Source organism: Gadus morhua, chromosome 6, assembly GCF_902167405.1.
Source record: "Gadus morhua chromosome 6, gadMor3.0, whole genome shotgun sequence".
Taxonomy (NCBI): Eukaryota; Metazoa; Chordata; class Actinopteri; order Gadiformes; family Gadidae; genus Gadus; species Gadus morhua.
Genome location: NC_044053.1, coordinates 19,693,964 through 19,719,902, shown reverse-complemented (window position 1 = coordinate 19,719,902; position 25,939 = coordinate 19,693,964). Strand labels below are relative to the sequence as shown.

The window sequence follows — 25,939 nt, the reverse complement described above, 5'->3', positions numbered from 1 at the left end:
GTTCGATTTTAGTTTTACCATTCATAATTCTAGTTCACTATGTAAGTTTGTTATCTCTATTCTGAGCGGTGAATGAAGATGGATGTGTGTGGATGGGGTGTCACCTATTTCTCGCTGGTTATGATTGGATTTCCCTGTCAGACATCTTGATGCTGCAGCTCCTCAGACTGTTAATGAAGACTGAGGACAGATGACTCAAACAATCTGTATCCAAACAACTTCAGAGAGACGGTTGCTATTCATATATTTTGAACAAATGGACGTTTATAAGAAACTGCATTTCTTTCATTGATTTTCAAGCCGACTTTAGTCATCTTTCTAATTACTGACAAGGGCAGGAAATACAGTTGGTAGGTGTGTATTATATCAGTTATTAACTATTAACTGTAATAATCTCTTAACCAATAGATCTGTGGGTGAATTCATGTTGAGTGAATGTGTTATGCATCTTTTACATGAAGGTGTTAAGTTGGTTCGGATACGATATAAATCATAATACAAAATAAAAAATTATTCAAATCACACTGAAAACGCCAGGGCAGGAATCTTGAAATAGTTATCTCTGTATTTAAAGTTAAATTTATTATGTCAGTTTTAAATTGAATGACCATTCCAAACATTGCCTGACAGCAATGTTTCTGCACACATCTACTGATCCCTAGATGTGACTGGAATACGATAATTCATATTCTAGTGGCAAATAACTACAATTGTACTATAATACAGGCATTCACAATAAATATATATATAGATGTTAGTTTTGAGTCATTTAAATATAAACTGACTGTGTAAACAGCTGAACTGTGCATTTTGTTCTTGCTTTTCTTTTAAGAACACACTTCTTCTCTGCAGCTGCTTTATTCAACATTGACAAGAATACAGAACAGAAAAAGCACGACCGCTCCCAGACGCAGCGGCCCCGTAGGAGCGTCTTTGTGAGGCGTGCTGACAAATGGCTTCCACCTTATCTCTGGCACCACACAGGACCTGGTAGCTGAGTGTGAATTGCAACAACAACCCCCCCCCCCCCCCCCTCTCTGTCATCAGACGAGAGAGAGGGAGGGAGAGAGCCATGGGGGCATCAACGGCCATTTAGTTGCTCCCATCGGAAAACAAAGACCGACAACCGATAATGGGTCCACCGATGCTTCAGGGACAAACAAAGACCGCTCCTTTAGATGCTGCTACTCATGACGGTGGGTTTAAATGGCTCTCAGGTTCTGAGTGTAGGATGATGGGGGAGTAAAGAGGAGGAGGAGTTCAGGCAAAAGGGGAGAGCGCTTGGGAAACGCAGTTGTGAGTTGGAAGCAGAATCTGAAATACACAATACAGAACAATACGGAGCAGCACACAGATACACACATCACACTGAACAAAGAGAATGTCAGATATAAATGTGAAATGTAGAACTTGTTATTTCTGTGCCATACCCATGGGAACAAAAGATCAATCAAATCAATCGGCAAAAACACTCCAGAGACTGACTGTGATGCATCATCGTGATGAAATGGAATCCTATTCCTGTCTGTGCAACGTCTCACAGACCAGTCTGTATCTCTCTGCCTGAGAAACAATATTAACAAAAAGTATGACACCTTTTCAGAGATTTTTTTTAAATAAGTTACCTTGACTCTTTTCCTAAAGGACGTGACATCGCTGTACTGTAGTGAAGTAGAACCAGAGCACTGATCTGAGTTCAGTCCAGAACCAGAGCACTGATCTGGGTTCAGTCCAGAACCAGAGCACTGATCTGAGTTCAGCCAAGAACCAGAGCACTGATCTGAGTTCAGCCAGAGAGAGGAGAGGACTGGGCTGCTGAGGACTGACAGTCCTCCTCATCACAGGCCTCCAGAGGTAAAACGGTGGCTTGACATCAACGGCTGAGTGGCGGACAGCAAGGGTTCACAGGGTGACGGGGGGCCAGGCCAGGGACCCCAGCCGGCCCCCCGCCCAGCAGAGCCCGGCCCCGAGGGCCACGGCCGTCGACACGGCCAGGCTGGCCTTCAGCACGGCCCCCCGGGGCCGGGAGAACCCGGCGGGGCCCACGCATGCCAGCAGGGCCACGGTGACAGTCAGCGTGAAGGCGATGGACACCGCCGTGTTGATGGCCACGATCTGGCCGAACTTCGCGAAAGGCACAATGACGCAGAAGAAGAGCGGAACCGTGGAGATCACCGTGGTGACGGCGCTGGACACGATGGCCACGCCCACGTGGTTGACTGCCTCCAAGGCCCGCCTCTGCCTCTTGGCGGGAGCATCCTGTGAACACAAGCGACCCCAAATCAGCCGAGGGCCCCTTTGATGTGGAGTGGCCTTCAGGGACCAATTTGTTCTCACTTGAAACCCGAAACGAGTCCCTGGCAGATCTGGGTTAAGTGATGATTATGTTTTACAAACGACTCGAGTATTCCTAAAAATACACCCGGCGTAGTAAAGGAGACAGTGACGTACCAGGCTGTTGTCGGGCCAGGAGGCCATGCTCTCCCCAGCCAGCAGGAACCCTTCCACCAGGTGCAGACAGTAGTCCACCGACGAGCCAACCAGGATGGACAAGGAGATGGCTTCCACCGCGCCCAGCTCCCAGCCCAGCCAGTACATGATGGCCACCACCACACACACCACCCCTACGGCCAGGATCAAGGGGTCACAGTGACACACGGGAGGCGGTGAACCGAGAGCCACACGGTCCTAGATCTGACTCCTAGATCTATTATTGTGGACAGTATTTAGAATATATATATATTTACATATTTGTGTGGCCACTCTTCACAATAATGATTCATGATCATTCAACCATTCACAAACTCACAGCGGCGTCAACCGTACAAGGCGCCAGCAGGCTTGTCAGGAGCAGTCAGGACACAGTGTCCTGCTCAGGGGCACCTCGACACGCAGCTAGCCGGGGATTGAACTAGCAACCTTCCGCCTCCCAGCCAACCCCGCTCTCACGATTATTCAATGGCAAACTACAGCTTATCTCGCACTCAGTTCCTCAAGTCCTGGTGATGCGAGCAGCCTTGATGTGCGGAGGCCTACCCAGGATGGTGAGGAGGATGGGCAGCAGGAGGAGGAGGTGAGCAGTGAATACGGACACGGCCGCCACACAGATGGCCAGCGACAGCAGGAGACTCCAGAGGGCGCTCTCCACCCCTGTAGAACAACAGAGACCGCCGTTCATCTCACTCCTCCCCCCTCTGTCCTCATCACATGAAACCCCTTCGCTGTGACACTCCTTGCAGTGATATATTCACCGATGATCTCCATGAAGATCTGCTTCCAGTGCTCGCAGGTCTGGAAGCCGCGGCGCAGGGCGGAGGACGGCGGCAGGGTGGCCAGCAGGTCCCTCACGAAGGTCTCCCACTGCAGGAAGTCTGCGTGGGTCTGGAAGGACGACTTGCCCTTGTAGGTCGTCTTGGGAACAGAGGAGGAGCGGAGGATCAGCGGCCGGCCGGACGGTTTAGCGCTGGGCGAAATCAGACCACTACTTGTATTCACTCTTACGTTTAGGTAATGACGGGGATATTTAGATATCAGGATAAGGCCGTAACAACTTGAAGAACCAGTCTCTGAGGCGTCAGGATCATTATTGTTTACGGTTAACCTCACTTTATCTCATCTGCACAGATTTGTTCAGGATCTAAATCTTTAGGATATACGTACATATATATCTATATCTATAGAGAGAGAGAGAATTCACCCTCGTAGGTGAACTACAAACTTTAAATAGTGACCAAATCCGTATTGTGCGCTGTGGTTTGTGTATTGTGTGTGTATTGTGTATTGTGCACTAAACGGTGTACTGACCGACTCGAAGGCCATGGAGAGCCAGAGCACCTTGCCGCGGCGCATGCCCACGGCGCCGTGGGACAGCTGGCCGGGCAGCAGGTTGGGCTCTGGGAGGGCCTGGCACTCAGGGTGCAGCAGTGGCAGGATGGAGGACAGCTTGTTACCTGGAAGAGAGAGGTCATGAGAGGTCATTCATCATCATAACAGCCTCCTTTTATCCAGAGAGCCTTGGTTTCTAATTTAAAGTGAGCAGCCGATTATGAGGTGTTATTTATCTTGCTAGTAGTAGATTGTGGCCGTGGAACGTAGACTTTCTGAAAACATTTTTTCCGATGTTCCTCTTTGCTACACAGTAGTTGTAAAGCTGGTGTACAGCTGGTTTGGCCCATGAACTTCAACATAGACACTACCTGGACAGGTTAACCAGGTAAAAGGTGGTCTTTGGGGTTGTGCTTGAGTCAGGTACCTGAGGGAAGGCACTGGGCTCCTCCTGGCTTCACCAGCTGCTTATTGGCACTAATGGCTTTGCAGATTTTGCAAAGATGTTCCATCTCCTGGAAAATATCAAAGTCGGGATCCAATATCACCCGGCCCTGCAGAGAGAAGTGCAGAAGGGGATATAAGGCGTCTGGCTAGGATGATGCGTTCATGGATCTGGTTTTGTGGCTCTAGAGGCTGAGCAGCCACTCTCACCGTGTCCCCGATGACGTGGTTGTCCGTCCGCTGGGTCCGGTTCACCCCCAGGATGCCGAACACCACGAACACCATGGCCCCTGTGTCGACCAGGGGCCTCACGGCCGGAGGCCCGCACACCCCGCCACTGCACGGGTTGAAACCCAAGGTCTTGGACAATGGCTTCGTAGCGCCGACCAACTCTGGATCTTTCATGGACCAGAATGGAAGCGGTCAAAACGCAAATAAATCAAAAAACAAAGAGAAACAGAGTCTTAAGACTTCCTTATGGTGGCTGCAGCCGCTGGTCCAGACTTACCGCTGGGGAGCGGGGAGTAGAAAGTGCCCTGGGTGGGTCCCTCAGGCACTGAGCTGATCCCACAGCCAGGGGGGTCGCTGCACACCCGGCTGCAGTGGGGCCGGAGCCGGTGCTGAGCGAAGAACAGTCTCCTTGGAAGAGAGAGGAGGGGAGGAGGTGAACGGAGAGGAACAGCCTCCTGAGAGGAGAGGGGAGTGGAGGAGGTGAAGGGAGAGGAACAGCCTCCTGAGAGGGGAGGGGAGGAGGTGAAGGGAGAGGAACAGCCTCCTGAGAGGGGAGGGGAGGAGGTGCAGGGAGAGGAACAGCCTCCTGAGAGGGGAGGGGAGGAGGTGAAGGGAGAGGAACAGCCTCCTGAGAGGGGAGGGGAGGAGGTGAATGGAGAGGAACAGCCTCCTGAGAGGGGAGGGGAGGAGGTGAAGGGAGAGGAACAGCCTCCTGAGAGGGGAGGGGAGGAGGTGAAGGGAGAGGAACAGCCTCCTGAGAGGGGAGGGGAGGAGGTGAAGGGAGAGGAAAAGCCTCCTGAGAGGGGAGGGGAGGAGGTGAAGGGAGAGGAACAGCCTCCTGAGAGGGGAGGGGAGGAGGTGAAGGGAGAGGAACAGCCTCCTGAGAGGGGAGGGGAGGAGGTGCAGGGAGAGGAGATTCTCTTCTCTTTATTGAGGGTGAGTTTGGTCCTCCTGACTTGTAGTTTCAATTGACACTTTGCTCCCTCTCAGATCAGGTCGTAGAAGCAGTGTAGCAGCAGAGAGCGTCAATAAACAGCGAGAGGGGATACAGCTATTTGTCCAGACTGTGTGCACAGGAAACTCGATAGAGTCTTGGGAAATCTGAGCGTAAAATACTGGATGTGGAAAGGGCAGACACACACAGGGCTGTCTATCCCCCCCCGTTATAACTAAGCTATAGGAGGAAGTAGGGAGAACTTAGCTCCCTTGGGAGACGCTCACTTCAACAGAACTTCTCTTCGAATGCTAGCCAATTAAACGTATCCCTCTGGATTTCTGAGGTCACGTGACTCTTCCCGGTCTGCAGAACGGGAGGTCTGGACGGATCCAGCAGCAGTACCAGTACGGCCTACAGGATCCTCTCTCTCTCTCTCTCTCTCTCTCTCTCTCTCTCTCTCTCTCTCTCTCTCTCTCTCCCTCTCTCTTACCTGCTGTGCTCCTGTCGGGCAAGTGAGGCGAAGAAGGAGAACTCGGGCGTCCAGCCATGGCGCGGCTCGCAAGCGCCGGCCGTCAGCATCCAGCTGGTGTGGGGCTGGTACACGCGGGAAACGCACACAGTCATCCGGCTGCTGAACTTCCTGTGGGCTTGATGATACGCCTGTCCGTGAAAAACACACAGCGCCGTGAAGAGGTCGGGTGGGTTTAGTGATATGATGCAGCGAGCTAACAAACGTCCCCACACAACAGTGAGTTAGTGTGACATCGTGTTGTTGTAGCTCAACTGGAGGGGTTTGCTGAGTTCCTCTAATGCCTTATGTTGAGGTGCCCTTGAGCAAGACCACTAAAACATTAACATCGGTTCCGTTGGGCCGGTCGTCGCCTTGCATGATGGACCGCCCCGCGGGCGTGTGGATGTGTGTGTGAAGGCAGGAGGCATTAAACGTAATGCGCTCGGTGTGGTTAGAAGGCGAGATACAGTGGCATTAAACACGGTTTATGTTGTATTCTCCCCGGAGGAGACCCCCCTCACCTGGAACGACGAGACCTCCCCATTGTCCGGGCGGGGGGCCGTCCAGGGGGCGGGGGTGCTGGCGTTCAGGGAGAAGCGGTAGAGGGGGGTGGAGGCTCTTACCTCCAGCCTGGAGACAAACACCGTCAGCAAAGGACCTGTCGAAGAACACAGTGAACGGCTTTTATACAGGTCTTTTCTAAACAGTGGCCCCTCAGAGCGGCTTACAATTATTGTCGAATATTCACCCATTCGTACATTCAGACACCGACGTCACTGTGTCGGCCATGCGAGGCTACAGCCAGCTCGTCAGGAGCACTTAGGGTGAGGCTTTCTCAGGGACACCTCGACACTCGAACTAGCAACCTTCCGGCTAGCAGCCAACCACTCTACCTCGTGAGCCACACGCCGCCTCAGAGTACGTCTTCGTACCTTTCATTAGGAGATTACACTCATCTAAGGGAAGGCTGCAAGAGACAAACTAATGATTTACAATGTTTGGTCATAATTTGTTTGGAAACACTTGAGGCTGCAATTCATGAGAAGTTCAGCTCGGGAGAAAGCATTAATTCAGTTTTTCGCGTGAGTTCATCTACAGTGAGGTGCATTTATCTCTTTGATTTAAAAGGCTGGAAATGCCTTGAGTACCATTGCGGCAAGACCACTATTCAAATGGAGATCTCCTACAGCATAGAGCACCAGTGACATGGATCATTGTCTGCAAACCTTGTAATTACACCGTTGTAACACTACCGCTCTGCGTCCCTGTCTGGAGGAGCCCACTAAAGCCACCTTGGTGGAGGTAGCATGGACCTTGCTACACTAATTCTGACACAAAAGTCTTACCTAATACTTCATAACTATCTGAAACGATCATCCATAATTTCCTATAGATATCCTTTAGATATAGATCCTGAACAAATATTCTCTGTAGCTGAGATATAGTCAGTGAGGTTAAGCATAAACAATAATGATCCTGAACATCAGACACCTCAGAGACCGGTTCTTCACAATGTTCCTGCCTCATCCTGATCTAAATGGGTGGATCCATGGATCAGTATTAAACGAACAAGGCACAAATTCCTTGTTCAAGTGTTCTGTGTTTTTTTTTTGTGTTCATGCTTTCACAAGGTTATCACAAGTTTTTTCGTGGTGCATCAGAGAAAGCTGTTGGTTATCAGAGATGGTCTGCCTCCAAGCCTCAAGCTTTCTGGAGATTATAGAAACCAAACAATATCACTTGAATTTCAAATGTAAACAATTAAAACAGGTGAGCTCATAGCGGTTGGCTTGGTGGCACAGCGGTCACAGATTCGGATAATCGTTTCAGGAGACCTGGGTTCGACTCCAACTGTCTCCATGGAAAACAGATTTTTGTTTGCGGAATAATGTGTCATGTGAAATGTGAATCTAACCTCTGACCAGAAGATAGCAGGCGTCTCGTTGGTGCAGCAGAAAAACGGTTGGTAATAATTTCGGGAGACTTGAGTTCAACTGCTGCTGACTGCAGTATCCATGGAAACCTAATATAACTCAGTAAAGGTCATGTGCATCGTAATTGGAAGTCTAAGCGCTGGGGAAGCAGGGAGAGCCGTTGTTTATCGTCTATGGAGACCTGGGTTCAAGTCCCGGTTGACGGTGTGCTCCACGGAAACCTACATAGTGATTTCTTTTTGGAAAAGTAACAATGTATTTTTGGGAAATTATTGTCAGTTGAATTATAGCATCAAGGCAGATCACAGTTGGCCTTTTGCTTGCACAGCAGTAAGAGTTGATGGTTATAATATTAATTTTATTTTGAAACTTGTGCTTACATGTATATTGTAATGTCCATTCAAACCTCACAGTACATCATACCAGGCCTCTCAGTTTGTTGGTTATCAGCTCGAGGGACATCGATTCAATACCTACAGAGGGCTTTGTACATGGAAGTCTACTTTTAGTCATGGAAATCTAATCCCCTCTTTGTCACTCCGTATGATGTCATATGTCATAACGTAAACCTTGTTTAAAAGCACTGCAGACCTGGGTTCAAGTCCCACCAAGAACACTTCCTTGGAAACCAATTAGCATTTTGGAGACTATGTCATGTGTATTGTGAAATAAATTCTGCTCTGGCATCTCAGCATCTCAGTGGTGCAGTTGAGTCAGCTGTTGGTGATCAGTCCTGAAGACCTTGGTTCAACTCCTGCATTTTGAATGAGTGCGGATGGATGGGTCAGAGTGGCCGGACTCAGTGAATATATAAGAACTGTAACATTCCTCAATGGATTCAGGAAAACCAGATGTCATCTCAGTTAATGAGGCCAGAAAGTTAAGACGAGCTGAGCCTGCCAGAAAATACCAGCAACAGTAACAGTAGACTCTTTGTGTAAAGTAAAAATGTAGTTTTTGGATCATTTTGGATTCTATAGCTACATGCATTACTAATAAGGATACAATAGTATACTCTAAATAATTGTATTTAATATATTTTATTTTGATAAACCATACGCATTCTAGTGTAACTGTAAACATTACAAAACACCTTCACACAGGAACTCAGCATCATTCATTCATCCTCGTCTACTTCCATCCTCACACACCACATGGGTTGGTCTGGAACAGAACTGGTCCCCAGCAGCTCTCTCTCCCCCGCGCCACAGGACACCAGCTGCTAACGGTCTGGAGGTTCTAATGGAAATTAGCATTCAAATGAGATCCTGGGTGGGACTTGAACTCAGGTCTCCAGGAACGATAACCGACGGGCTCTCCACTGCGCCAGAGAGACAGGAAATCGTCCGGATTTAATTGACATTCCAATTCAAATGATAGATGGACTTTCAGAAACAGCTTCATTACGTTTCCATGGCTCACGCGCTGGGCAGGACAAGAACCCTGGTCTCAAGGGACGATAAAACAGCCTGAAACTTGTGATAGACTTGTGAAGTCTTAACACAGATAAACAGTCAGCCAAATTAATTACATAAGCCAGTAAAGGAGTGCCTCACTCCTTTAATACATCCAACAAATCCAGTGTTTAAGGAGCCAGGGAAAATACCAATCTGCAAGCCTGTATTTCAGTTCTCTGGCATAAAGGTCTGGCCCCCTCCCAGCCGACTTGGACCAGGACGGGCCAATCACAACCGTTTATCCACCGTTTACACATCAGTTCTAAATAAATAAAAAAGCTATAGATAGTCCTGACTTCAGATGAGCTGACGCCAAAACTTAACTAAGGCTTTACAACTAACTGAACTAATAATTCAATGAAGCATTATTAACATATATAGGCCTAATGTAACGTAATTATCATTTTAATCATGTAGAACTGCTTACTGATGAGCATTCATGATATGAACAATGCTTAGTCAATTATTAATGAACTAGGAACTTACTATTTATTAATGCTTACAAGTGCTACCCATTCTTTTTATTCCTTAAGACGATTTAGTCGTTAAGCGTTTATAGCCTTTATCCGAGGACTCTTCCAGTGAACAGAGGTTAAACATTAAAGAGCAGGTTGGCTGTGGACAAAGGGATCGAACACCGGACCTTTCAGCCTGGCAGCCGCTACACCTTCTCTCCACAGATACCTCCAGTCAGAGGGCCGCGGGGGGTCCGGTACCTGAGGTGTTGGTGGTCTTGGCGAGGGTCTCCGGAGACGTGAGGCGGGCGCCGGGCCGGGTCTGTGCCCGGGCGCTGGCCCTCAGCGAGGAGGAGCTGGCGTGAGAGGAGAGGAGGTGGGGCTTCTCCATGAACACACCTGGTGGACCAACATCTTGTCAGAGCTCATCTAGACTCTGCATAGCCTCCTTCCTCAACCCCACACACCCCTCTTATGCAGTTATTGTATGTTGTACGTCCTTGCACTTAAAAATAGTACTAAGCATTGCGTAGCTTCTGATCCTAGCTATCTTTGTTGGGAACGGGTTAAACTAACAATTGTTATTGCTTGGCACTTGTTTCTATGAACAGCCTGACTGTACTGAAAGCAATATATTGTTTCTCTTATTTCTGACAAATGGACTTATTGTAAATTGTCACTTTGGAGGAAAGCGTCTGTTAGATGCCCTAAATGTAAATGTAAATGTTCATTCTTTTCTGCTACCCTAACCCTATCTCGGGGCTGAGGCCCTGAGTGTCCGGTCTGGACCGGTCAGGAGCTCTGGTGTCTCCTGCTCTCTGAACACGTGTTGTGTGTGTGTTCTGGAGGCTCACCGGAGCAGGTGGGGCAGGAGATGCCCTGGCCGCTGAGGTTGCTCCTGAGAGCCAGGAGTGTCTGCAGGTTGGTGTCTGGTCTGAATAGCAGGGGGGCATGTGTGGCCGGTCGCATCAGGCAGCAACAGCCCGCCGATAGGAGGAGAACCAGGAAGTAGGCCCCTGGGGGTTTGAGGAGACGAAGAGGAGCTAGCTGGAGGAGACGGTCTACAGGCGCCTCATGAATACTTCAAGCCGCACTCGCTGTGTGTTTCAGCTTGTGGAGGCAGATTACATCAACTGTTCTACGTTCTTTTTACTTGTCAAATGAATGTTGTTCTTTAACTGAGCCAGTCAAACGATTACTTTCTGTCAATCCGGAAAAATGAAATTATTATTGAAACAAGTAATTATAGTTTGCCATAGACCAAATGAGAAAGTCTTGTTCAACCAAAAATGAATCTGGATCCAAACGTTGAGTTGGAGTGTCTCCGCATCTTTGGGATGCAGCTGTGGCTGTCCCAGAGACACGGAGTGACAAGCATCCTGAATCCCTCATTATTCCTGATCCTCATGAGCAACGACAGCAGCGAGGAGGGAACAGGACCTCTCCTGTTCCCCTCCCGGTTCCTCTCCTACCCACGACGGCTCTGTGTCTCTTCACCACCGGCTCCGCCACCAGGTGCTTCAGGGCCCCCAGGAGCCGCGTGCTGACCACGCCCGCGCAGTGCCCCCCCGCGGGAGGGGGGCCCGTCTCCACCGACACCAGCAGGATGGCAGCATCGCTGTCCGGATCACAGGTCCCTGCGGCACAAGCAGAGTCCTCCTGTCACTCTCCCCTGGGTCCCCCCGGTTCCCCCTGGCCTCCTACCCCCCCCCCCCTTTCATGGGGGTCTAACGAGCTGCTCACCTGGCTCCATCTCCACCGACAGGAGCGCCACGTCGTCATCTTCGTCGGATAAAGGGCTGTGGCTCGCTGACAGGGAGGCAAGCGACTTCCACCTGCAGCATGAGAATGAGAGGGAGAGAGAGAGAGAGAGAGAGAGAGAGAGAGAGAGAGAGAGAGAGAGAGAGAGAGAGACAGAGAGAGAGAGAGAGACAGAGAGAGAGAGAGAGAGAGAGAGAGAGAGAGAGAGAGAGAGAGAGAGAGAGAGAGAGAGAGAGAGAGAGAGAGAGAGAGAGAGAGAGAGAGAGAGAGAGAGAGAGAGAGACAGACAGACAGACAGACAGACAGACAGACAGACAGACAGACAGACAGACAGACAGACAGACAGAGAAAGAGAGAGAGATGTACAGTTGGATGAGGTGCGTTGCAGTGTCCCTCGCATTTTCGACCAACACCCCCACGGCAGTACAACTTGTGAGGCCCCCGCTCACCATCTCAGCCAGGCCTCCTCCCGGACGGCGACCCTCTGGCTCCAGATGCACAGAGCGGCAGGCACCAGGATGGAGACCCACAGCCAGCAGCAGCTCACGATGAGGGCCATGAACAGGCCAAAGTCATGCACGGCTGGGATCTGGTTTTGATTAAAAAAAAGACAGAGAGAGCGAGGGAGAGAGAGAGAGAGAGAGAGAGAGAGAGCGGGGGACCTTGAAACATTCAATTTGTGCTTATCGCCTGAAAATGGTACACTCTGTGCTGAGAGAGCTTATTTTTCCTTTTTTTTTTTTTTATATTCAACCACCGAAGTCGGAATCACTTATCTTTCTGTGTCTCTATTATACGAGGCGCTGAATGTATCGGCGGCGGCGACTACCTGGGAGAAGGTGTTTGCCGCGTACGCCGCGGCAGTCGTGAAGGATGTGAGGAAGGTGGCGCGGCCCGCCGTCTTCACCGTGTAGACGGCTCGCTCCACGCGGTCCTCCAGGTGGGACGCCTGGCGGAAGGTGCTGATGAACACGAACACGTCGTCCACTCCTGGGGGGGGGGGTAGAGGAGGTCCTTACAAATCGAATTGTCCGAAGAACCGGACTTGATGTGACGTTTCTGCGGCTTCGAACAAATCCGATATGATTTTGAACATCGGAATCGTTCAAAAAATCGGACTTGATGTGACATGTCGTTCTTTGAAAAAAGTCAGTGTAGTGCCGTCCCTCACCAATGCCGATGATGACGAAGGCGGCCACTCCGTTGAGAATGCCGAGGTAACGCACACCAAAGACCACGTGGTACAGGAACAGAGCCACCAGGCAGCTCAGCCCGATGCTTATCAGCCCGAAGAACGTGAGGAACACTGGAGAGACAAACACAACAAAGAGACTACTGCTACTTTAACGGTACTGATTAAATTAAACTTAAAAGTAAATTAAGCATAGAGGCGCCTGAATGTGTCGAGCAGATACAGGTCCCCTTCCATTACTGTTTTACGGAGCAGACCATTAGTGCAAGCACATTAAAAGCTTGCTATCGGCGCACTGTATAATGTTCCTTTCATTATTTTCCAAGGAGTGTAGGATGCCATAAACCAGGGGAGGAAAAAAAGTCTTGTTAATTTGAAAAATATGGATTTTGGATTTGGATATTCTGTTACACGTGCAACCTTTTTTTTTATCCCTGGATAAAGTAAAGAAGAAAGTAGAAGTAATTTATCTGTTCTTCTCGAAAGGAAAACACAGCCATCCAACCCTGGTAGTTCAGAAAACGCTAGATTCCTTTCCTGCGTCAAACAGCATGTGACCATGCGGTGTGTGAGTGCTCAAGGTGTGCGTGCTCACGGTGTGCCTGTGCTCACAGTGTGTGTGTGTGTGTGTGCTCACGGTGTGTGTATGCTCACGTGTGTGCGCTCACGGTGTATGTGTGTGTGCTCACAGTGTGTTTATGCTCGTTGTGTGTTTGTGCTAGATGTGTGTGTGTTCTTACGGTGTGTGGGTGTGCTCACGGTGTGAGTGTGTGCTCACGGTGTGTGTGTGTGCTAACGGTGTGTGTGTGTGTGTGTGTGTGTGTGTGTGTGTGTGTGTGTGTGTGCTCACACCTGACGGTGTGTGTGCTTATGGTGTGGTGTGTGTGTGTGTGTGTGTTTGTGTGCTCACGCCTCACGGTGTGTGTGTGTGTGTGGTCACGGTGTGTGTGATCTCACGGTGCAGTGGCTTGTGGCTGGGCTCTGAGAACTGTACCTGAGAAGGAGGTGAGCACGAAGACCAGGGCGGCGATGCAGACCCCGCTGATGAGGGCCAGCCTCATGTCATTGTGGAAGGTGGTCCGCACCTCGTCGTCAAACAGCTCCGTCCCCCCGAACAGCACCTTCACCTCACTGCCATGGATACAACCGCTTAGCCCAGCAAACCCCTGGGTGCGTGCCTGTGTGTGTGTGTGTTTGTGTGTGTGTGCGTTTGTGTGTGTGTGCGTTTGTGTGTGCGTTTGTGTGTGTGTGTGTGTGTGTGTGTGTGTGTGTGTGTGTGTGTGTGTGTGTGTGTGTGTGTGTGTGTGTGTGTGTGTGTGTGTGTGTGTGCCCTCTTAACCCAGGCTTATTAGTGATGCTGTGCACGTAGAAGGAGCTGCTGCTGAATTTACACTCTATGCCAAGTGGAGGTTAGAACACTTGGCATAGAGTCAATCTACACGACTAGATCTACACACATCTATCTACACACATCAATCTGCACAACTCAAGTGCCAATTTGGTAGCTTGATGACTTATTTAGCAGACTGACTTTTCCAAAGTGACTGAGGGAATTCCCATCCATGCCATTAAGGAGCTCAACATTGGGAATCAAACCCAGTTTATGCGGTGTGGGAGTGGAACACCTTCATCACGACAGACCCCACTATCCTGCTCCCGAGTAGAAAGCCTGTACACACGTCCATACACACACACACCAGGTGTTACCTGGTGGACTGCTCGGCCAGCATTGAGGCATACTGGACCACAAACTCCTTGAAGCGTCTCCTCTGCTCCTCGGGCCGGTCCTGGGTAGAGGAGAAGGAGGGGAGGGGCGCCCCGAAGTGGACCTCGCTGCGGAGGAGGCTGGAGGACAGGCGCTCGGGGCTCAGGCTGTCGTCCACGTACCAGTAGAACTGTGGGTGTGTGATGGCCAGCCTTAGGGCGCCTGGGGGTGGGGGGGAGGGGGGAAGAGGCGCGGGGGAGTGGAGGACCGTAATCATCCAGGGGCGGCAGGGAGCACTCTGCCGGCCGGGCTCTCGCTGGGCGGGTCGCCGCGGTAACAGCAGCAATACAGAGACTGGTTGTTATTCTAACCTCACTGAGTTTCTTCTGTGTAAGAACAAAATGTTCCTACAAGGAATGTTATTTGTACTGACGTACCAATGGTGTTTATTTAGCTACAAAGTCTAAATAATTATTCAAATATTGATTTCTATTTTTTACCTTAATGGTTCAGTAACTAAGATTTGCTGTGTTTATCCACCAATGAGAAATGTTGCGTTCAAACACGCAACATTTGCGTGGGGGGTGGAGCCTTGATAACGCTGTTTGCATGTGATTGACACGCAAGATGGATTCCTTGAACCAATCACGGAGGAGACGACTTCATTGGTCATAAATGAGCCGGGCCGGGCGTGGTCCAAATCGAGGTCGTCTCACACTGAGGCACTTGCATTTAACTACAAACAGATCGTCTCCCAGAGCAGTTCCCTCACTAATCGCTGACGGATGGCTGTGGCATTTCTACCAAACGAGCCTCCGATGAAGGCTCCTAAATCCTCCTGCTGCCCTTTAAGTCTGGACCCATCCCCGGACAGACTCACCTTGGATGTCGGCCAGGTCGGGGCCCATGCCGTCGTAGAAGATCTTGCCGGCGCGCTCGCTGGGGAACAGGTAGGACAGCAGGGAGCTGGGCGGGGAGCAGTAGGAGGGCCCCAGCGGCAGGTCCCTCAGCGCCTCCAGGGGCTTCCAGCAGAACGCCGTGAAGCGGGGGTGCGTCATGAGCAGGCGCTCCACGCGGTGCACAGTGGCCAGGCGCCCGGGCGTGAAGATGTTGCGCTGGCCGCTCCCCTGGGCCACGAAGACCAGCTCCACCCTCCACAGGGCCTGGCTCTGCAGGTACGAGTACCCCGGGGCCAATCGCCGCCTCCGCGATGGGGACACGCCTCCTCCGTCCGCCGGCGTCCCGTCGTGGTCCGCGGCCTCCCTCCCTGTTGTGTCTCTCTCCTCCTCCTCCTCCCCCTCCTCCCCCTCCTCCTCCTCCTCCTCCCGGGGTCTGCTCATCTCCCCTCCATCCCGTCTCTCCTCCTGTCTCCAGCCCGTCAGGTTCCCCTCTCCCTGGGCCGGCCCCCCCCCTCCCCCCCTCCCCAGCGTCTGCAGCAGCAGGTCCCGGAGGTCCTCCCCAGCGTCCCCCCCCTCGTCGCGGCGCCGGCGCCGCTCCCGGTCCCAGGAGCCGAGCTGCGTCTTCACGGCGGCGGTAAGGGCGTCGAAGCGCTGGGCCGAGAAGTGGCTGTGGACCTCGAAGGCGCCGTAGGACAGGTCGATGTCCAGCGGGGGGCAGTAGAGGAACATGTAGGCCGACAGGGCGCAGGGCAGCAGGAAGCCCAGCCCCAGGACCAGCCCGCTGGCCCAGGGCCGGGTGTACACGCAGCCCACCACACTCCACACGCCGCAGCCCCGGGGCCCCCCCGAGCAGCCGGGGCCCCCAAGGGCCGTGTGCACCGCCGGCTCTTCCTCGCCCCGCTCCGGCTCCTCTTCATCGTCTTCCTCCCGGACGCGCCAGCTGGTCTGGAATAACAGAGGATCGTCCTCCAGGTCCATGGTGGGGCCTGTGCAGCCACACGCACACGCACACGCACACACAGACACACCAAAACCCACAGAGATACCCACACACACAAGCAGACACCCACAGCACTGCATTAAGTTATCTGCGGTGGTAACCTTGCTCTCCCTGTGAGCATGATCACACTATAGAGACGCTGACACTGCCTTGACAGCCTCTATAGCAGGCAGGGACATTGCACGTTCCATAGCCAAGGGCAAGGCTGCCGAGGCGGCATAACCAGGCTGGGGACAAAGGCCGTGTCACCTCCGAATTAAGGAGTGCAGGCAGGGGGGAAATGGAATGCAGCCACCAGGAGAGAGAGAGGGAGAGAGAGAGAGAGAGTGAGAGAGAGAGAGAGGGATGATCGGAGAGAAGGAGGAGAGGAGGGATCGAGAGAACTGAGGATGCTTGGCTGAGCACCGTGTTCACCCGGGAACGCTGGGAGGGAAAAGGCATGTAGCTTTCCTTTTTTCCCCCCTCGCTGTCAGCGTTGGCAGAACGAATGAGGCAGGCTGCTGGAGCTTCCTCACATATTAGCTGTCAACCAGAGTTTGTTTGAGCTGCCGCAAATTAAATCATCTTAATTTTGCAATTACTGGCAAGGGATGAAGGGGAAAGGGAGGGGAAAGGGGGTAGGGGGGGATTGAGTTGTGGAATAAGAGAGCATTATTCTCTGCTATGTGGCAGCACTTTGACTAATAGCATCTGCTCTGATTATCGGGGCGTTTCTCCAGCGCCGCACCACAGCCCGTCTGAAACGGGGGGAGCTGTGCCCCCCGGCGTCCATCACCTCCTCCTGCTCCTCTGGGACGAGCTCCGAGGTGAGAGAGGGCGGGCCGTTAAATCAGATCCATGTTGAGGATGAGGATCCGTCACCAGGCAGATCCAGCGCTCGTGTTGACGGATCGATGCCGGTGGCTAACGCTAGCGGCCGCCCTCAAAGAGCCGCCAGCGGTGGGACGGCACCCCCTCTATGGCGTTCATTTAACGTTGGAAACGCTGCAGTGACACCGCTTCAGTTATCCTGTTGATTGATCACAGCGCTGTTCTTTCACGTGGATTCATCGCTCCCCAGTTATGTGTTATAGTTTTACAACTGGGATTGGATTGTCACGGGCTAGGATCTGCATGGCTCTCATGACGCCTAAACAGAACACTTAGCCGCCATGAACGCCACTTGTTCCTTATAAACGCCGCCATTGTTAATGCAACACCTATCAGACTGATTTATAGCTCCCCCACTACGTGTAAATCACATCACAGGAACGTCAAGCACATCACAGGACTGTGTGTGACTGTGTGCGAGCGTGCGACGGTGTGTGCGTGCGTGTGTGCGTGTGTACAGATTGATGTGACACTGCTCGAAGACGCCTCCTTTCTCGCCACATACTCCTTCAACATGCTCCTCACACACGTGTTCGCAGGGCCGGGGGGGCGTCTGTCTCCGGGAGTGAGGAGCGGGTTGGGAAAGCAGGCTGTCAGCCCGTCTCCAGAGCATCTGTAGTGAGGAGGGGAGCCTCCTGGACTACAGGAGCAGAGCACGGGCTCCTCCGCCACGGACTGAACCGTCCGCCCAGCGAGGGGAGCGGTCATCAGTAGGTCGACCTGCCGCCTCTTACGGGGTCACATGGGCTGCATTTGGAGGGTGAGTGGGAGTCGGATTGTAGTCCATTTAAGTACATTATGAACACCACAAACACACACGCACGCACGCACGCACGCACGCACGCACGCACGCACGCACGCACGCACGCACGCACGCACGCACGCACGCACGCACGCACGCACGCACGCACACACACACACACACACACACACACACACACACACACATGCATTCTCACATACAAGCATACAAACATGCATGCATACAAGGACACACACTTAGACACAGAACGCCAACTATCAATTTTGTTGAGGGTGGCCGAGAGAGAAGAATGACTCATAAAATGATAGCGAGAGAGAAACAGAGTGAGATAGAGAAACAGAGAGAGACAGAGACAGAGACAGATAGAGAGAGACAGAGAGTCAGACAGACGCAGTTCACCTCTCACTCACTCCATTCAGCCCCTCGGTTTCTGTTCCTTTGTTCTCATCGTCCTCATTATACAGACAGCTGTACCTTCCACTCAACACACACCTGTATCCACTGCAGGCCTCTAGTCCTGTGCTGCATTGGACTGACCAGCACCAGGACCAGGACCGGGACCGGGACCGGGACCAGGACCGGGGCCGGGACCGGGACCGGGACCGGGACCAGCACCAGCACCAGGACCAGGACCGGGACCAGGACCAGGACCGGGACCAGCACCAGCACCAGCACCAGCACCAGGACCGGGACCAGGACCGGGACCGGCTCCAGCTCCAGCACCGGGACCGGCACCTGGACCAGTTCTAGGACCATGACCAGGACCAGAGGACCGGGACCAGGACCAGGACTAGAAGGCTAGGACGGGACCAGGACCTGGACCCGGGCAGGGACCAGGACCCGGACCAGGGCAGGGACCAGGCCCGGGACCAGGACCAGAGTTCTAGAGGACTGGGACCAGGCCCGGGACCAGGAGCAGGCCCCGGAGAAGCTCAGGTGTCAAGGGTGATGGACTGCTGTCGTGTCTCGCTACAGAGACACGACTACACTTCTAACGAGAAACCTCCATCTGCAGACCATGTTTCTGCACCTCGTCCCCATCAGGTGCAGTAGGGGGGAGAGGGGGACTACGGGACGGGGGAGGGGGAGAGGGGGACTACGGGACGGGGGAGGGGGAGAGGGGGACTACGGGACCAGGGAGAGGGGGAGAGTGGGGGGCCAGAGAAGAGGAAGAAAACAAGCGCACCTAAGCAGTCGCTCTCAAACAAATGAACGTCGGGCGGCGTGATGAAGATGCTGATTAATATTCACAACACGTCCGAACGGGGGGGGGGATATCAATCCTGTCCTGCTGTCGCTTCCCGCGTCAGACTCAACTTATCAGCTGTAATGGTGAATCACGGAGGGGGGAGGTCTGCCCACTTGAGTACCCCCAACCCCCCTTCAACATCCATCTATTACGGATGGAGAGGGAGGCCCGGTGTGTGTGTGTGTGTGTGTGTGTGTGTGTGTGTGTGTGTGTGTGTGTGTGTGTGTGTGTGTGTGTGTGTGTGTGTGTGTGTGTGTGTGTGATCCAGGGTACATTGATATCCATACCTATCAGGTATGGAGGTAAGGAGAGTGGACTACTACCTGCTCTCACTCTCCAAAGCCCAAGAAGAGACGTCCTTTGTGTGTGTGTAGGTACGTGCATGTGGGTCTTTATATGCATGTGTGCCAGTGTGTCTTTATATGTGTGTGTGTGTGTGTGTGTGTGTGTGTGTGTGTGTGTGTGCGTACGTACGTGTGGTGATGAATCAGCCCTCTCTTACAAGGCGCCATAATGTGTTTTTTATTGAGAGTCAGGAGACGCTGCATGGGGCGATGCCTACAGCGGCACGCGGACGTGAAGTCCCGTACCCCACCCCCTGTGTGTCGTCGTGTTCTCACTCACGCACAACATCTCCTTCAGGTAGAAACGGGGTAGATTCTGGTGACGGCTGTCCCCCGTCTGAGAGAGGCGGCTCGATGCTGTCGCATTTTAACAGAGTTGCCGGTTCCCCGCTCTGGAGCTGTGGCTGGACTTTGTGAAGAAAGATCTTAAATTAAGTAAGTAAGTAAGTAAGTAAGTAAGCTTTATTTGTACAGCGCCTTTCACAGACCAGGGTCACAAAGCGCTTCACAGTTAAAACAAAAAAAAACAATAACAATACACAGTTAAGAAGTACATACAAATTTAAGTCTAAAAGGCCAAGACAACTAGGTGACAGACATAGCAGCCCCAAGACAGCTAAGCAAAAGCATGAGCAAACAAATAGGTCTTTAGTTGCTTTTTGAAGGAGTCAATAGACTCCATCGAACGCAGAGAGAGCGGAAGATCGTTCCAGAGCCTGGGAGCAACAGCCTGGAAGGATCTGTCTCCTCTGGTCTGGAAACGAGTGTGTGGCAACGTCAACAGATTCTGATCCACAGACCTCAGAGCCCGAGTTGGGGTGTAAGGCTGGATCAGATCACTGATGTAAGGCGGAGCCTGGCCATGCAAAGCTCTGAACGTTAAAACCAAAATTTTAAAATTGATCCTGGACGAAACTGGCAGCCAATGAAGAGCTTTAAGAATAGGGGTTATATGAGTCCTCCTATTGGTGCGAGTCAGAACTCTCGCTGCAGAGTTTTGCACTAACTGCAGGCGAGACAGCTCCTTTTTGTTTAGACAAGAAAACAAACTATTACAATAGTCTAAACGCGAAGACACAAATGCATGAGTGATCAGCTCCAAGTCATTTTGTGAAACCATTTTCCTGAGTTTCGAAATGTTCCTCAGTTGAAAAAAGCAATTTTTGGTCAGCTGTTTACAGTGCTGCACTAATGACATGTCTTTGTCAAACACAACACCCAGGTTTCTTAGGCTCGGTTTGACAGACTGGCCCAAGTCACCCAGGTACTGGTTAATCCCTGGAATGGAATCATCAGGGGCAATAACCAGTGTTTCTGTTTTGTCCTCATTAAGCTGCAGGGTGTTATCACTCAGCCAATGTTTTATCTCCACCAAGCACTGAACTAAGGAACTTAGCCTCTGGAGCTCAGTTGGCTTGAAGGAACAGTAAAGCTGGATATCATCAGCAAACATGTGGTAAGAAACATCAGGAAATCCCTGGATGACTTTTCCCAAGGGGATCAAATACAGCAAAAATAACACAGGGCCCAAAACTGAGCCTTGGGGGACTCCACACAACAGATCTGCTGACTCAGACCTTATTTGGTTAACAGTGACACTAAAGCTACGCCCAGAGAGGTATGACGAGAACCAGTGTAAAACTGACCCTGACAGTCCTACTTCATCCCTCAGTCTTCTCAGCAGGATCTGGTGGTCAACTGTGTCAAAGGCTGAGGACAGATCTAAGAGAACTAGAACAGTGCACTTTCCCGAATCAGCAGACATCATAATGTCACTGGACACTTTCAGTAAGGCCGTCTCCGTAGAGTGAAGTTTGCGGAAACCAGACTGAAAGGTCTCATGGATGTTACCCTGATCCAGGAATAATGACAGCTGTTCAGAGACCACCTTCTCTAGGATCTTGGACAAGAGTGGCAGCTTTGAAATAGGCCTGAAGTTACTGAGGACAGTCGGGTCTAAGCCTGTTTTTTTAAGTAAAGGCTCCACTATGGCATGCTTAAATGTACTAGGAAACACACCTGTAGACAGAGAGAGGTTTACCATTTTGGTGACCCAGGGGCCAATTACATCAAACACTTTCACAAAGAGCCTACATGGAAGGACGTCAGATGAGCAAGAGGAGGGTTTCATCTTGGTCACCAGTGCAGAGATATCAGTAAGAGTCACAGACTTAAATGAAGACCACAAGCTGGAGACAGGCTCAATGACAGCAGGGGTTCCACACAAAAGGGGAGGGATTTTCTCCTTGATCATCTTAATTTTGTCAGTGAAAAATCTCAACAATGTATTGCTGTCAGCTTCACAAAAAACAGGGGTAACTGGCGCAGCAGAACATACAAGAGAATTGATAGTGTCAAATAACACTTTGGGGTTTTTCTTATTTACTGTTACCAGTTGGCGAATGTAGTCCGATCTGGCATTTTCCACCATCTCATTGTATGAGGACACAAGATCCCTGAGATAAAGTCTGTGCACCTCAAGGTTAGTGGCTTTCCACAGACGCTCAGTCTTTCGACATAGTCTCCTTAGACTCAAGGTAACTTCATTTGTCCAAGGGCACACTTTTTTCTGTATTGACAAGTTTGATTTAACAGGTGCCACCTGGTCCAAAATTTTAACACACTGCTTGGTAAAACAGTGCATAAAATTGTCCACATCAAGGCAATCCATAAATAAAAGAGGGTCAAACATAGCAGAAAAACTGTCTGCAGTATTAGCAGAGATAACACGCCTCTGAGACCTAACTTCTAAGGGCTTAGGCTCAGGGCTGAAGTGCAGATCAAACAAAACAAAACAATGATCACTCAGATGGACGTCCTGTACAGACACATTTGAAATGTCCAGGCCAAGAGTAAAAACTAAATCTAAAATGTGGCCTTTCTGGTGTGTAGGCTCAGAAACATGTTGCTCAAAATTAAAAGCTTCAGTCAATGATAAGAGTTCCTTCGCGGAGCAAGATGAGCTGTCATCAACATGAAGGTTAAAATCTCCAAGAATTAGAACAGATTCCAAACTTATTATGGAGGTTAAAAAGTCACTAAAATCCTTCAAGAACACAGCAGCAGGGCCAGGAGGACGGTAGATTGACACACAGTAGAATGGATTTGAAGAACCCACCCTGACCATCTGAGACTCAAATGAAGTGTATTCTTGGGTCTGAGTCACTTTGCATGTGCAACTGTCCTTGTATACAACAGCCAGACCCCCCCCACGACGACAGGGGCGGGGCTTCCCGACGGCAGAGCAACCAGCTGGACAGAGTTCATTTAGATGAATAAACTCTTCCTCTCTCTGCCATGTCTCCGAAAGACACATTAAATCCAGCTTTTCTCTTGTGAAAAGATCGTTCAGAGAGAAGGATTTATTTGCAATAGACCGGGCATTTAACAGGCCGATATGCAATGTTGATGACGTCACGGAGGCAGTGTCCGCGGAGCGCAGCGGGATTGGTCGCAGACATCGGTCACGTGGGCTCCGGCTGGACTGGACTTGTATTAACTCAAGCGCACAACCCCCCCCCCCCCCCCCCCCCCACCCCCCCACCTCCCTACCACGACGTGCAGTCCTTCCACTGAAGCTGAGATTGAAAAAGAGAGACCATTTTGAGGAGGCAGAATGTACTTTGTGTTTATCTCTCTCCGCTCCATCTATGAGCCTTGAGGGGTCTCAGAGCGTGGGATTGGACAGGTGGGCCCTCACTTAGCATCTCCTCCAGAAGATGCCCCCGGGCCCAAGCCACGCAGAGAGCACCGTGTGAGACTGCAACGGATTGGCAAAATGAGATGAGATGTATGCCTGAGTGTGTCGGACTGGAGAGAGGAGGCAAAGCTCTGGTCTTCAGTTCCATAACATGTGTGTTCACCCTGAGATCTGTCCCCTGGACCCCCTCCAGCCTGCTGGTCTCATGCTGAACCCGTATGTGATGAGCCTGGTCTGCTCTCTCTGGACCTCCAGGACCTGCTGTCCCATCCCCCTCTTCTCACACCCACCTGTGCTGCTTTCTTTGTGTGTGTGTGTGTGTGTGTGTGTGTGTGTGTGTGTGTGTGTGTGTGTGTGTGTGTGTGTGTGTGTGTGTGTGTGTGTTGGTGTTTAAGTGTATCTCTTCAGGAACTAATGCGGTGTGCTTTTGTAACCTTCATCCTCTAAGAACACTGCCTCTCTCCTCCTCGCCGTCTTCTCCCCAGCAGCTCATCCAATATGGATGTCACACCTTCCTGTGCTGCTCACACGGTGAGCTGCCTGGTGTGTAAACTCCTGCTATCACCTGCTTTACTGGGACATTAAAATAGAAGTGGTGGTGGTGGGGGTGGGGAGGGGGGGTGGGTCCGTAGGGACCCTGTGAAGCTCTTCTCCTCCGTATTGCACACACTGTGGTGGGTGTCTTCTCTTTACCCCAACGGTGTCGTTCTTTTGATACATAATGGTGATGATATAATTGATATTAATCCCTGCATGCACCTGTGATGTTTACCGCTCTCTGCCACGTGCTCGTTATTACCTTTGCATAAAACGCATACAGGCACCCGGACACGCGCACTCCCACACGCACGCACGTACAAATGACACTCACATGACTCACACACGCACGCATGCACACACACACACATACACGCACACACCAAGACACGCACGCACCGGGCACTCACACGCGGCCGCGCGCACGCACTCGTCTTTTTTAAATTCCCATTTGTTTTAGTTTAATTTGATATTTTATGCTTCATATTGTAACTCCGCAGGCTTTCAGTACAAATGAGAAAATGTCAATCTTTTACTGATTATAAAAAAAAACATTATTTGCGAATATTGAATATATATTTAAAAAGGATCCTCATATCCTCAAGTGTAGGCTTAAATTGATTTCCATAAAGCAGTCATTATTTATGTATTGTATTGTTCCTTTCTACTTTAAAAAGGGGGAGGGGAGGTCTTACCTGTTCGCTGCGGTTCTTATCGCAGGTGGACTAGTCAGACCCTGTGGGTCCTCTCCTTGTGGTCATGTGGGGACCCTCCGCTCCACGTCCCGAGGGGTTGCTGAACGCATGTTATCCTGGCTTTAGATGAGGACTAACTACAGCGCTCAAGAAACATGGACCACGCAGTAGGAACACAATAACTCGTAAAGACCTGCACAAACGGACTCTGAGGGGAGCCCTTCTTATCGGAGCGGTGGTGATAACGCGTGGCTTTCCCTTCTCTCCTGCTGGTCTCTCCTCCTGAGCCCTCCGTTCTCCAGCTCGTTGTCCGGGAGACAGTTGGATACAGCGCCTGCTACTTCTCCAGCAGCTCCTTTCTCTCGGCTTTGTTCAGCCTCCCTCTCTCTCTCTCTTTCTCTCTCCCTCCCTCCCTCTCTCTCGACGGACTCGCCAAATAGAAAAGGGGAGTGTGTGTGTGTGTGTGTGTGGGGGTCGATTTGATTACAAATCCGTGGCCGAAAGTCTTTTCAAAACACGGAGGGCGAGACGTCCGCTAATCACGCTGACTGATGAACTCGCGCGGCGCTGGATGGATTTGTTCTTCGTTTGTATGATTAAAAAAAAAATTGTGATGGGGGGGCAGATGAACCAATAGATTAAAGACTCCCTGCAACCCCCCCCCCTCCAATCTCATATCGATGTTGGTATTACCTTGTAGTCCTCCCAGTAGTAAGAGGTAGAGAGGGAGGGGATTGTTACAGCAGTAACTGCCCACAGTTACAGGCCAAGTGAAGGCAATTTATTCACCTGCTGCAATATGAATACATTCATACGTTCCCTCGGTGGGCTGCCCGCTGGTATTAAACGCAGTAAACCATTAAATCTAGCTATCACTCAATGAAAAGGTGATGTGGTGCATCTCAGTGACCTTCTGCCATGTGTTTCTCATTCACTTATGGTACAGGGACAGCAGTGTAAGCAACGTGCTCAGTGTAGCTCCTCTGGTTATATACCCACCTCTACAAAATCCGCCTTTCATAGAGGTATCCATCCTGACTGACCCTCCATCCTAGACGCAGTGCAAGGAGAGAACAGATCGCTCTCCCCCTCGAAACCTAGAGGAGTCTTTGTGTGTGTGTGTGTGTGTGTGTGCGGGACCATTCGTAGGTCTATTTTTCTCTCGGCGATCAATGAAGGCCACACAGAGGCCTTCATGAGCCAGGTGTGACGGTGACCTCGGTGTGATGTCAGGGCCGCAGGGTGGGGACGGAGGGACGCAGCGTGTCCCATCGTCATAGTGATTGGACCCAGGGTTGTGGTGGCTGACGTGGTGGTGTTTGACAAGGGTGGTGAGGTGTGGATGAAGGGAAAGTGGAGGCTCAGGCTGATGTTTTCACTATTTATTGAGGTCCTCCTCCTCCCCTGAGGGCCCCTCCGTCCTCAGACAC

General features: G+C 51.2%; 1 protein-coding gene across 1 annotated transcript; it reads right to left on the bottom strand.

Annotated features, from left to right (window-relative positions):
• Positions 1 to 559: 559 nt before the first annotated feature.
• disp3 (dispatched RND transporter family member 3) lies at positions 560 to 24,942 on the bottom strand. The gene is made up of 21 exons (XM_030357709.1): positions 24,510 to 24,942; positions 15,333 to 16,337; positions 14,455 to 14,674; positions 13,742 to 13,878; positions 12,727 to 12,861; positions 12,385 to 12,545; positions 12,005 to 12,144; positions 11,538 to 11,629; positions 11,267 to 11,431; positions 10,649 to 10,810; positions 10,056 to 10,193; positions 6,470 to 6,606; positions 5,928 to 6,097; positions 4,778 to 4,908; positions 4,480 to 4,667; positions 4,253 to 4,379; positions 3,805 to 3,950; positions 3,252 to 3,411; positions 3,037 to 3,150; positions 2,452 to 2,624; positions 560 to 2,259 (listed from the first exon to the last, which is right to left on the bottom strand). The coding sequence occupies exons 2-21, from the start codon at positions 16,327 to 16,329 to the stop codon at positions 1,903 to 1,905; spliced, it is 4,050 nt and encodes a 1,349-aa protein (XP_030213569.1). The 5' UTR covers positions 16,330 to 16,337; positions 24,510 to 24,942; the 3' UTR covers positions 560 to 1,902.
• Positions 24,943 to 25,939: the final 997 nt, after the last annotated feature.

Excerpts from the sequence above, each read along its gene's own strand:
- disp3 (XM_030357709.1), bottom strand. The coding sequence starts at position 16,329 with ATGGACCTGGAGGACGATCCTCTGTTATTCCAGACCAGCTGGCGCGTC. Across the intron at positions 12,862-13,741 it reads CGTGCTCACCTCCTTCTCAG|TGTTCCTCACGTTCTTCGGG; the intron begins GTACAGTTCTCA and ends TTGTCTCTCCAG. Across the intron at positions 10,811-11,266 it reads GAGACACAGAGCCGTCGTGG|GGGCCTACTTCCTGGTTCTC; the intron begins GTAGGAGAGGAA and ends TCAAACCCCCAG.